General features: G+C 49.0%; 1 protein-coding gene across 4 annotated transcripts in view; it reads right to left on the bottom strand.

The window, feature by feature from the left end:
• The window catches only part of sox13 (SRY-box transcription factor 13), a 39,968-nt gene that overhangs the window by 15,676 nt on the left and 12,289 nt on the right, over positions 1–12,003 (bottom strand). For all 4 annotated transcript variants that reach the window (XR_015112237.1, XM_086200551.1, XM_086200552.1 and 1 more), the window contains exons 2-3: positions 1,421–1,637; positions 1,241–1,343 (exon numbers count right to left, since the gene is read on the bottom strand). Coding sequence is in view for 3 of the 4 variants with exons in the window: in XM_086200551.1 (XP_086056677.1) it covers positions 1,241–1,343; positions 1,421–1,636 (319 nt within the window). In the remaining variant the exon portion in view is untranslated. The remainder of the gene's footprint in view (positions 1–1,240; positions 1,344–1,420; positions 1,638–12,003) is intronic.

The following is a 12,003-nucleotide window of genomic DNA, read 5'->3' as shown; positions in this document are numbered from 1 at the left end:
TACACAGATGGATGTGTGACTAAGAGGCTTCAAATCCAGTGGTGAGGTGACAGAAGTGGCCGTTCAAACACAGAGCAGCTGACGGCTGAGCGATGGACAGAGGGAGTCCAACTGCTTCGAATCATCGGAGAAAAAAATTCTGACATCTTGGACCGCTACTGTAGTCATAGCCCACTTATGAATGCACGCATGTACACAGTCCGATACAGCAGGTGGCAGCATGCTCCAAGCTGGTTTGTATTCTACCAAACTACAAATAGAAGAAGCTCCAGCACATCCTCTTTAAGAAAAAGACCGCCTTTGGCATCCATTTTGTTACGGATGTTTTTATCGTTTTGGAGACGCCACCAAAGACCGGCTCACGTGCCTTGTCGCTTCGCCATCTCCTGATGGTGAACTGGGCCTGTTACACGTGGATACCAAGGTCTCAGAGGAGGCAGGAGACCGTGAGGGACGCCTTAGCGACGCTACTCGCTGACCACCACTTGTACTCTTCTGTAAGCTGAGAAACAGACCAGCTGTTGACCACCTAATTGTTTTCACGTGGTTGCGTTCACGCCTCCTGCCGTCTGTGCCAATGTAGACATGAAGTGTGCGCGGGACCTCCACGGTACAGTGGACTTATAGCAGCTTCAACTTTTTGATGAAGATCACGTGATCTGACATGTTCTCCGATGGAAGGGAGGGCTGTCTGGTCCAGACCCAGCCCAAGGCACAACCCAGTGAAAAAAAATACAATTCCTACTAAAAATGTCCGTCCTATTGTTATACTGGTGTTATCCAGCCTTGTTATAGTCATACACAAAACCAAGAGTGTAGCCATGCTAAGGGCTGTGAGCTAAAAGCTAACATCGGCATGCTAACCCAGGCTGTAGGTTCGATTTCATAAGTCAGGGAGTTTGATGAGCCTGCAGGGGGACGGTTTCATTTCAGACTTTGAGGTTCCGACATCAGTAACAGTGGCCTGAGAGCAATCAGGCTCCCCGAAGACTTGAGACCCCCCCCAAAGGTCAGGCCATCAACAGCCATTGAGGTATCTCAATGTGATAGACGACAAATCAAATGGCATTCATGGAGACGCATCACTGCCAGTGCCAAATGCAAGAACACAATTATCTCTTGGTTAAACAAACATGTACCGTAGTAGTGACTCAGTCATGGAGAAGCTAACTAGCATCTGAATTAGCTCGCTAACGGATGCCTGAAATCAGAGCACTGAGGTCCTGGAGGCTGGACCTACCTTCCTTGAAGCTGGATTGTCCCTCTGGTTGATCATAGGTCCTGGACTCTTTCAGTGGCACCGTGCTCTGTCGGGGGGCCAGCTCCTTACCTGGAGACCCCTCCTATCAGGACACAGACAGGATCAGGAAAGGCTTTTCTCTGGACACATCAGTTAGCCACACAGTCACTGTCCTCTCACCAAGGGGGAGCAGGAGAGTGGCGGGGTCAGCTGGCGGGCCTCCAGCGGCTGGTTCCCTGACCAATCGTGCGAGGGAGACGTCTTGGGAGGTTCTGTGTTGGAGATGACTCCGCTCCCTCTCGTGGGTTCCTCCAGTTCTACTTTGACTCCAACACCAACCATGCTGACATCCCCGGTGGAGAGGAGGCGCAGCGCTGCAGGGCTGGGCTCAACCATTCTGTTGAGAGACACAAACACAGAAGTTGGCGTCATGCGGGGCGTGGTGAGGTTCCCACTCACCTCACTTACATATCTGTCCGTACCTGCACGCTGTGGGAGCCAGCAAACAAAGAGCTCCATGCAATAATGAGCCCTGCTGGTTCTACCATACGTCATTGCTCGAGGCTCAGTAAAGTTTTAGTTTTAGTTTGCAGACATGACCTTGAGGTTTGACCTTCCAGCCAGGAAATTTACCTTTGTTGCCAGGATGTGCTTTCAAGTTGGACTGGAGAAGAAGAGGACAAAGGAGGAGCAGTTTGACTGAAGTGAAAACTTCTTCTGATAGAGAAGCAACGTGCAGCTGACGAAACAACTGAGTTAGCTCACGTTAGCGGCCTCCGAAGAGTACTAGTATTTACACTACTTCTATTTTACTAGTAATACCAATAGTGATCCTGGCCCAGGTAACGTGGGTGGGTTTCAAGACAAGGATGGAGAGACGCAGCTTGAGTCACTGATGAAGTCAAGGTCAAGGGTTACATACCAACATCTAAATACATGAACATGCTCATTGTCTGTGTGTGTGTGTGTGTGTGTGTGTGTGTGTGTGTGTGTGTGTGTGTGTGTGTGTGTGTGTGTGTGTGTGAAGGGAAACAGACAACACCTCAGTATGGGAGACGGGGGGCAGATTAAGATTTGATCTTTTGTGTATGTGAGTGTGTGTGTATGTGAGTGTGTGTGTATGTGAGTGTGTGTGTATGTGAGTGTGTGTGTATGTGTGTGTGTGTGTTATCCCTGCTCTGCAGCAAGAGGAAAGAAAAACACAGCAGACAGCAGAACAAAACAAACAGAACACACAAGGGCAAAAAAGTGCACATATATATAAAGAGGCAGAAAAAAAGCCATTGTTGGAGCTGGGGAACAAAGGAAGCTGGGACAATGGGGGAGAGACTGACAAAAGCCACCGGCCGCAGGATACAGGCCCGATAACAATGCCAGCGGAATGTGCCGACCAACTCGGGAACACGGCAAAAAAAGAGAGAGAAAAAACAGCAGCGCGCTACCGTTCTGCGGAAAGCATAATACTGATTAGAGCCCTCCCCTCCTCTTCAGCCAGCCTGCACAGGGTCTGAACAAAGCCACCTGTCTGCCAGGGTCCCCGGCTCCAGCCCACCCCGATGGATACGCCTGCCTGTGTGTGCCAGGTATTCCTCATGTTGTGGGGACAATCTGTTAACAGAGTCACGTCACAGCTGGAGATGAAGACTTGTGACAGGTAACGTTCAGACCAGGAGAGGAAGAAGAGGAAGGGGTTGAGGGCTGAATATTTCCTCAAATAGTTTGTCCTACCTTCACGTAGTGGCTGTGACTCGCGGCATCATGATCTGACATGTGACAGCAATGACATTTTAACCCTTTTTTGAAAAGTTTGGCACAAATAGTAACACCAAGGAGCACCGTTTGATAAATGAACTGTGCTGGAAGACCTCCGCCGTCTTGTGTATGGAACAAACACGGACGAGGGAGGAGTGAATCAGAAACTGCAAAGTTTCGTAAATGTTACTTTGAGGAATAAATCCAAGTTTTTTTAATTTTATTTTTATATTTTCTCCCCCACCCCATCCCCCCCAAAAAGTGTGATTTCGGTGCCCACAACTGACATGGAATAATGTGACTCTCTGATTTAACCCCAGACGTGCGGCAGGTAGACGCTCATCTGAAGTCTATCAAGCCCGAAACACAACATGGCCAAATCAGGTGGGATTGGGGGAATCAGGTGGGATCAGGGGAATCAGGTGGGATCAGAGGAATCAGGGGAATCAAGTGGGATCAGGGGAATCAGTGTGGGATCATGGAAAATCAGGTGGGATCAGGGGAATCAGGTGGGATCAGAGGAATCAGGTGGGATCAGGGGAATCAGGTGGGATCAGGGGAATCAGGTGGGATCAGAGGAATCAGGTGGAATCAGGGGAATCAGGTGGGATCAGGGGAATCAGGTGGGATCAGGGGAATCAGGTGGGATCAGGGGAATCAGGTGGGATCAGGGGAAATCAGGTGGGATCAGGGGAATCAGGTGGGATCAGGGGACTGCTCGTCTTCACGCTCAGAAGAGCAGGCTGAGGTTGAACTGCTGACATCTTCTCATCTACCGTGCTTAATAAAACCTTCAAAGCCCCACCTGCCCAACAGGAACTCCCTCACCTCGCTACACCCGGCTGGGCTACAGCTCACGCAGAAACAATAACACATGTTCTTCTACAGTAAAAATTCTCCTCATGATTAAGATTGACAAGTAAACTCTCAAGATTTAGAAAAAAACAAACACAACCGATCACGTGTGGGCAGGTATGTGAAGACGGAGGGAAAAAAACCTGCCAGTAGTCATCTTAATAACGTTGTGAGTGCATTTCAACACAAAGCCACCTGTCTGGCAGAGTTCTAAACGTGTGCTGATGTGCAAGCACACAAAGAGGACCATTAAAAACAACACGGCACAAACCCCAAAGCCCTACAGCTGCATGGGAACAACAGCACTCCAACGCACCGCCTTGACAACTGTTGGCTCTGAACATATCACTCTCACTTTTTTGTCAGTGTGTTTGCATGCATGCGCGCGTGCGCGTGTTTGTGTGTTATTTCGGAACATTAGGAAGTGATGAGGACAAAGATGGAGAGGTGGGAAACTATTCAGCCAACACTGCAGCAGCTATTGTGCGCTCCAGCGAGGGGTTGATTGTGTGACCAGTCAGCTCAGGCTGGAAGTGGCTACACACTGCGTTTTGTCCCACGCTGGAAGTTATTCCTGGGTCCCCCCTCCACGTTCCTGGACTATAGAGCTGCCACAGGTGGCTTTCACACACCCGTGTGTGTGAGCGTGTTCATGTGTGTCACCCAATGCAGAGGCATGCAGAGAATCTCAGAGACCCACGGAGCTGTTGACATCGAGGAATGCGTCAAGGTGTGAGTGTGTAAGTGTGTGTGTCTGAGTGTGAGTGTGTGTGTGTTTTTAACAATGCCTTTAGCATCCAAGCAACAATTCAAGCTTCCCTCAGCATCAGTCTCATCTGCCCCGACACACGCGGCACTCGTGAAACCTGACCTTGTGGAGGTATGCATGCATGCATTGTGTGTGTGTGTGTGTGTGTTGCATTATTTGAATGGCACTGCCCTCTTACAAGGTTATCTGATTGAGGCCTATTTTCTGACCACCAACAGAGTTGGAGAGTTTTATAGCCCCAAACATGCCGCTAAGAAATCATCATAAAAGCAGCAGCTGTTGCACCACACAACGTAGGACAAAGTGACCAAAACGCTCCCGTGAGAGGCTCCTCGCCGCGCATTTGCTGACTTCTATTCCAGGCATGTGAAGCTGAGCAGAGCGGGAGCTGCAGTGGTGAGCTCAGTGGGAACAAACAGCCCGGACAGGTTTGCTTCCATGCTAATCAATTTGTTTGTTTCATCTGAAGGGTGCGACCTGGCAGGGATTCCTCAAAAGCAACTGAACCATACAGAAACAATGACATTCTCTCTTTCTGCTGAATAAAACAGTAAAACACATTTCTGGAATCTGGTTGAGAGAATTTTCACGTTCACTTCCAGATCTGCCAATTTTGAAGCCTCCGCACTGGTGAAAGCTGTAGACGGGAGGATGATGGGTTTGTCCGTCCCCCCTCCTCCATTTCAGTCATATTGTTGGATCCCTTCATGGAATTTCACTACGTTTTGCAAAAACGTCCACTGCCAGAGGAGGAACAGAAAACATTTCTGGGGATCAAAGGTCTGGATGACGGGAAATTTCTCAAAATTTGACTCCAACCTCCACTGGGACGCGACGACGAGCAGAACGCCCCCTCACACATGATGGCTGCCACATTCTTCCAACTCTGGAAGGCCTGGAGGAAGTTTTTCCTCCTTTGCCACAGATGTCCACTGGGATGACCCCAAAAAAGAGAGGTCAAAGTCACTGTGACAGGCTCACATCGTTTCCTGCACTGTGCTTGCATGCTGAACTGCATCGAAAAATGCAGGTATTTAATCAGAGGAAGTTAAAACCACCAACAAACCGTCCGAGAGGCGCACCTTCAGATTACACAGCACAGATTAAACTGGATTAAAACAGCCTTGAAAAGGCGACACCTGATGCCGGGCCTTCTGTGATTCGTCACTCATCTTTATCTCCGTAGAAACACCCAACAAACGCTGTGTGGCTTCGGTGGGACTGACCCCCGCTGGGAGCTGAACGCTCCTCTTGCAGCGGAGAAGGAGGCGATGAAGGATGGACGGAGATAAAGATCAGCCCTTTTCCTCTGAGCGCCAACAGCACTGAAACCCTACTCTTCCCACGCCACCAGAAACACTTCATTGAAAACCTTCAGTTACCCAACAAGCTGCAACATGTAAAACCCCGCATTTCCTGCTCGGGGAACTGGCAATGAAATCCCCTCTGTTGTCCTCCTCTCTCTTTGCTTTCTTATTCTTTCTGACTGCTTTCTTTTCTTCCCCCTCCTAACAGGAGCAACTTGTTGGATTTTTATATTGTCCTCGTCTCGTTCCAACTCGCGCCTGAGGCGGAGTAGCAGGGAACACAATGGAGAGGGAGAGGGTGCCAGGAGCCGCCTCAACAGTTGAGAGTGTCAGACATCTAAAGACGCTCACCGGGCGATCAACAAACAAAGAGACGCTCACTGATGGCTCTGAGACTGACAGCTGAACCGCAACACCCAGCCAGCTGAAGCACGCACGCACGCATGCACACACACACTTTAAATACCTCACACATTTTTGCAAAGCATCACATTTACAGGACATTTTCTCGATTTCCAGCTGTTGCAGAGCTCCAGGATACGTGTCAAACGTGCCGCGCGGACGGCATGAACCTGTGTGCAAACATGTTTGACTGCATTTATTCAAAGGGGAAACAACCTCGCTCCCCGTGGGCCCACAGGAACCCGGCTCACGCCGAAACACCAGCCCTGCATCCGACTGCGCTTCATCTCGGAACGAACGTCTGCATTCCCTCGTGACCTTCAGACTTCCTGCATCTCCTCAGCGAGGGACGTTTGCTTTCAGCTCATCAGAGAACCACAACCAGCACCTTTTTTTTTTTTTTAGTTTTTAGAAAAATCTGAGGCCATTTTAAAGAGCAGACCTGCTGCCACCACAGCAAGAGTTAACCCTGCGAACCCTGAGTGGCTTCTCTCTGCTTCGCCTCAGGCTCACGTTGTGCACCTCCATGGAAACAACACAGCCATGACCGCAGGGGGGGGAGAAGCCCCACCTGCATCAATAACGGTTAAACAGCCATAAATCACGGGAACAGCTTCGATCCTTGCAGACAAAAACACGGAACCATCGCCTGCGTGAGCTTTTTTCCAAGTTCCCTGAAATGTATTTTAATATTATATCATCTTGAAATCAGCAAAACACATTTTTACCCCAAATATCGACACATTTAGGACCTCAATACATCCCAACTATTTAGTGCAGTTCAGGTGAAGTTTTTTGTCTCATGACTGCTGATGTCAGCTGACGCCACCACAGCATCCCAGGCGTGCAGATTTTTTGTTTGTTTTTTTTACAGGATCTGATTTGTGTAAACATTTCAGTTTTCTGAGACTTTTATTTTTATTTCTTTCCAGAATGGAGATATTTGATGAATTTAATCCTGAGACTTTCTGGCTCGAACACATCTCTTTTCTGTCTTGGAGAGAGGAAACATGCCTGGTTAAAGGGCCAATATGTCAGAATGAATTCTAAAGTGACTACAAACCAGTTTTCCTGAATAACAAAGCCATGAGGGAGCTTCTAGTCACGCTGAGCTCAACCCTCCAGCCTGCAGTCCACACCTGGTGCAGGACGTCAGGTCCGGCAGCGCTCCCTGACTGGGTCAGAGCTGCTGGCCACCAGTGTCTTCTCCACCGGCGTGCCACCTCTGACCCAGCCCACCCCAACCTCTCCTCTTAAGAGGGGAAGCACAAAGAGCCTCTTCAGATCCCACTGTACCAGGGCCTCATCTACATAATTAGCATGTTGTTGCAGGTAGCTCTCATGATCCAGGAGCAACAGAAAGAACCCCGCCACCTGAGCGCGGAGCCATGACGGCAGACTCTCCTGGACTAGTTAGCTTTACAGCCTGTTAGGACTTCCGCCTGGACCAGAACCACATGTCATAGCTACAGCGTGACACAGTCTTTACTTCAGCAGGGAGGAGCCTGTCAGGCGTGTAGTGACTCTAACACGTATGTCACCACAGTGTAACATGGAGCTAGGACACTGTGGTCAATTTGCATATTTTCTGTGACATCATCCTGCACCTAAAGAGCTGCAGCGACACCGCAGAACTGCCCCAGGCAAGGGCTCCAACCCTGCCGAGGAGAGTTTCAAATGTTTGTCCACTGTTATCTGAGCAGGAGCTTGGAGAGCTAACAGCTTTTCATAAAAACAAGCAATTCAGATGTGGGAAAATACTACCATGGCAGTTAGCCGCTGATGCTAGCCTGCCTTCAGTTCAGCCACGCTGCACTCGAGCGTCCAGTTCTCCTCCTCTCAGAGTCAAAGGTATTTTTTAGAGGAACACTTGATCAAACTATTTAAATATTTTGGTCTAGCGCTTGATAAAATATGCCTGTACAAGCTGCACTTGTGAATTTTGAATCATTCAATGTGTCTTGAAATGGTTGCTAACAAGTAGCTAAATCAAGAGCTTTACATCATACATCTGATGTCACCAAGGTGAAAACAGACGCCAGGTGAAGCCAGCTGTGGTTAACGTTGAAGTCACAAATCCACGACACAGGTTCCTCATAGGCCAACGTTAGCTTTGCACTTCTAGCAGCAGCACCTCAGCTTTAGAAATCATCAAATTAGTGCTCCGTCCAGAGGATGATCCAGTAAAACAAAACCTGCAGGTCTTGTTAAGTTTTGCTCACTACAGAGATTAATTTCTGCAATAATCCAAAATTCTATGTAACAATCCCACTCTTTTTTGGGTTTTTTTTTTGTGGGCAGAACCCATGGCGTTGCTAGTGTGCGTGTGCTACATTCAGAGCAGCCCCCCTGGACCAGCAAATGCAACATCCCAGCCTCACGGTCAGGTCTGTAGCTGTCCTGGTGTATTTACCAGAATGAGCTGGTTGGACTGAAGAGTGCAGAAGTGTAAAATACAAATCTACTCCGTCTGAGGGCATCAATCAATGGGAAACTTGTGATGCAAGATGGAGAAGAAGCGTAGAATCGCTGGTCAATAAGAGTCAAAAGGAGTAAGAAGAAGCAGGAGGTGAAGGAGGCCAACGGTACCTGCCAACGTAGCTGAGGCCGGGAGAGAACAAGCGCAAAGTAACAACCTGCTGATCCTTGATTATCATCTTTTATCTCGATAAATGCGGTGGCGACCATTTTGTCTCACTCTGGATCTAATCTCCTGGTCACCTCCACCAAGGAGGTCATGTGATCACCGACTCCCGTCCATCTGTTCGCGGGCGTGATACGACTTTCATAGCGTTTCACCTCTGAAGACAAATAATATGAAACAGACTATATTTGGTGCAAGCGCTTCATGAGTGGAATCACAATCTGAACTCCTGACACAAACTTTCCTCCCGCGTTTGTTTGCTGTTCCGGCGGTTAACCTCGCCTGAAATAAAAATTGATCTGTTTTCCCACGATTGAAGGAAAAGTTCAAAAAGAGATTTACGGTGAAACTTCAAGGCCATCCAACAGAAAACCCTCCATCCCAAACCACGTCCACAATGTTTTTTCTATGTTTACATGTTTGTGAGGCTGGTAAGATGTTCACACACACACACACGCACACACGCACACACACACACACACACACACACACACACACACACACACACACACACACAAAGACTTTGGAACAAAGCGTCCTTGCGCGGTGGACGGGGCCTCATTAGAGAATGAGCTCTTAGGTCTGGGGAGACAAAAGCCCAGCTCTCCTCTCCTTTCCTTCCCCTCTCCTCCTCTGTTCTCTGGCCTTTTGATGTCAAGGGCGCTGAACTACGGGGCCGGGAACGACCAATGAGCTCATCAAGAATACACACTCACATTCCTACTTTTCTAAATCCTGCCTGAGTGTGTACTGAGTGGAGAACACACAACAACAGGGCCTGATAAGGTTCTGTTGTTCCGCACTCGCTGGTCAGTTCATCACACAGACACCAGTGTTGGGAACTCCTGCGCCGCCGGCGAGCGATAGACACATCACAAAGGCGACATTTTACTCCCAGTTTCCTCTCCGAGTTCAGGGGCTGCCCCACAGAGGCCCACCCACACTCACTCCGACACACTTCCACTTTCACCAACACGCCCTTGGGTGATTTCTCACCAGACATGTGGACTGAATCAATGACACACACACACACACACACACACACACACACACACACACACACACACACACACACACACACACACACACACACACACACACACACACACAATAGAAATCGGCTCAATTTCTGCTTTCACTGTTATTAAACAAATGTTGACTGAACAAAGTCATCGTAGAATAATGACGCCATTGTCGTGTAGATCGGTTCAAACAGGAAGTCGTCATCACGAAGAGTTCCATCGACCCAAAACTGGCAGAGCTCAGCAGGGACCGCCCACCTTCACATCAGCGCATTCCCCTTCCACTTCCTCCCCCGACAAGTTAGTGAAGTCTTCATATCCAGACTTTCACACCAGGACCCCAACGGCCCACAAGCGGATGAATCAACTTAGCGACTGGAGGCTTCCACAGCGGTAGGGACCATCATTCACCACCCGCTCGCTGCCGGAGCGTCGACCTCAGACGGTTGTGACATCCTGGCTGATAATCAGCTCTTCTAAGGAGAATCCGAACCGGGTTTCACACCGGGGCCCAGGCGGGACGTGACTGTGGAGCTTGACTTCATTTGTACACTGACTCAGATCCACCCAGAGCTCCAAAATCATCAGCCAGAGTCCTGAATGCTAACGCTAACGCTAGCAGCCAGATTACAGTCAACGTAGCAACGAGAGGCTGAGGCTCAAACCCAGGACCTCCCTCCTGGCTCAGCTCAACAAGTGTACCTTCATGAGTCAGTGACTACACGGGTTTACTCAGATTAAAAAAGTTAAAGGAGATGAAAAATGCCAGTCGTGTCGAAAGTCTCCTGTGAGTTTTAGGCTGAGGTGGGAGTTTAATAGAACGGTTTTATTTGTGCCATGGTTATGCTGGCCTGTCCAAACAGTAACCAAAATGAGAACGCCAGTCAGACCCAGAGGACACGAAAAATGTTGGAGTCTCAAAGTGACAAATGAATTTGCTAGACTTGATTTACACGCGATCAAGCTGCTGCCCGCCGCTCTGTCAGTACAGAAAGAGCTATATGCCTTCTCTCTAAGCTAGCGCCGCTAATCCGCTGGGGGGAACGCGTGAGCCGGCAGCAGATTATTCAACCTAGAATACAGATGCTAAAGATAAATCAGAGATGTTTGACCTCAAGAGCACCCATCGCTCCCAATGATCGGGACAAGTCATCACAACAAGACCGGGACAAACCTGTAGCTGCAGCTGTTGGTCGGAGTCCCAGTTAGCATCCACACAGTTTGGATGAGGGACTGATCATTGCTCACCAACCCTGTCTCCTGGATTGCTAAACTGATCCGAAGGTTTTAACTTTCAATGAACAGACTGCACATATGACTGACCACCAGGCCATGCCTATTTCCTTAAATAAGACTTCGGTCTGTTGTCAGGAGACTGGGGACGCCCATTTCCTTTAGATAGAGCAGCTTGGAAGCGACAGCCTTCCCATTCATGCAGCAATGACTCAGACTCTGTTTTCAATTTTTACATGTTTGTTAAAAAGCACAATGGCCATGATTTATACGGGAAAATGGAGAACTGTTTGAATTTTCCAAGACAGAATGAGCGGTGGTCATGAGCGAGGCGTGTGAGCAGCGTCTGCTCTGTTTTATTCATCTCCCTGCAGAATGCGGAACGCCGCAGTTTTTAGGGGAGCCTCTTCAACCCACGCGAGTACTGAGCCTCGTTTTACTGAAGGTGCGGAGACGCGGGACAGAAGGACACAGATTACACATCCGCAGCGTACGAAGCTGCGTGACTGCGGGCCACACGGCAGCATGTGATCCAGATCTTTCAAGGAGGATTCGCCGAGCAGCATGTGAAAAGGACACAACCAATTGTAGACAGGCTATTTCATTTTAAGGCGCTTACTTAATAATTTTGGATTTTTGTTTCAGATCACATGTCTGAGGCTTTGCTCCTGTCCCCTCATATGCTCTCGGAGATAAGGGAGGATCTGGGAGGGATTACTTTGGACAATCTCGCCCCCGCCAGGTTGGAGACTTGAGCGGGGAGCTGAAGGGGTTAAAGC

Source organism: Aulostomus chinensis, chromosome 3 (genome assembly GCF_037954235.1).
Source record: "Aulostomus chinensis isolate RoL2024-O1b breed Wild chromosome 3, RoL_Achi_v1.0, whole genome shotgun sequence".
In the NCBI taxonomy this organism is placed as follows: domain Eukaryota; kingdom Metazoa; phylum Chordata; class Actinopteri; order Syngnathiformes; family Aulostomidae; genus Aulostomus; species Aulostomus chinensis.
This window is presented reverse-complemented; position numbering and strand designations above follow the sequence as displayed.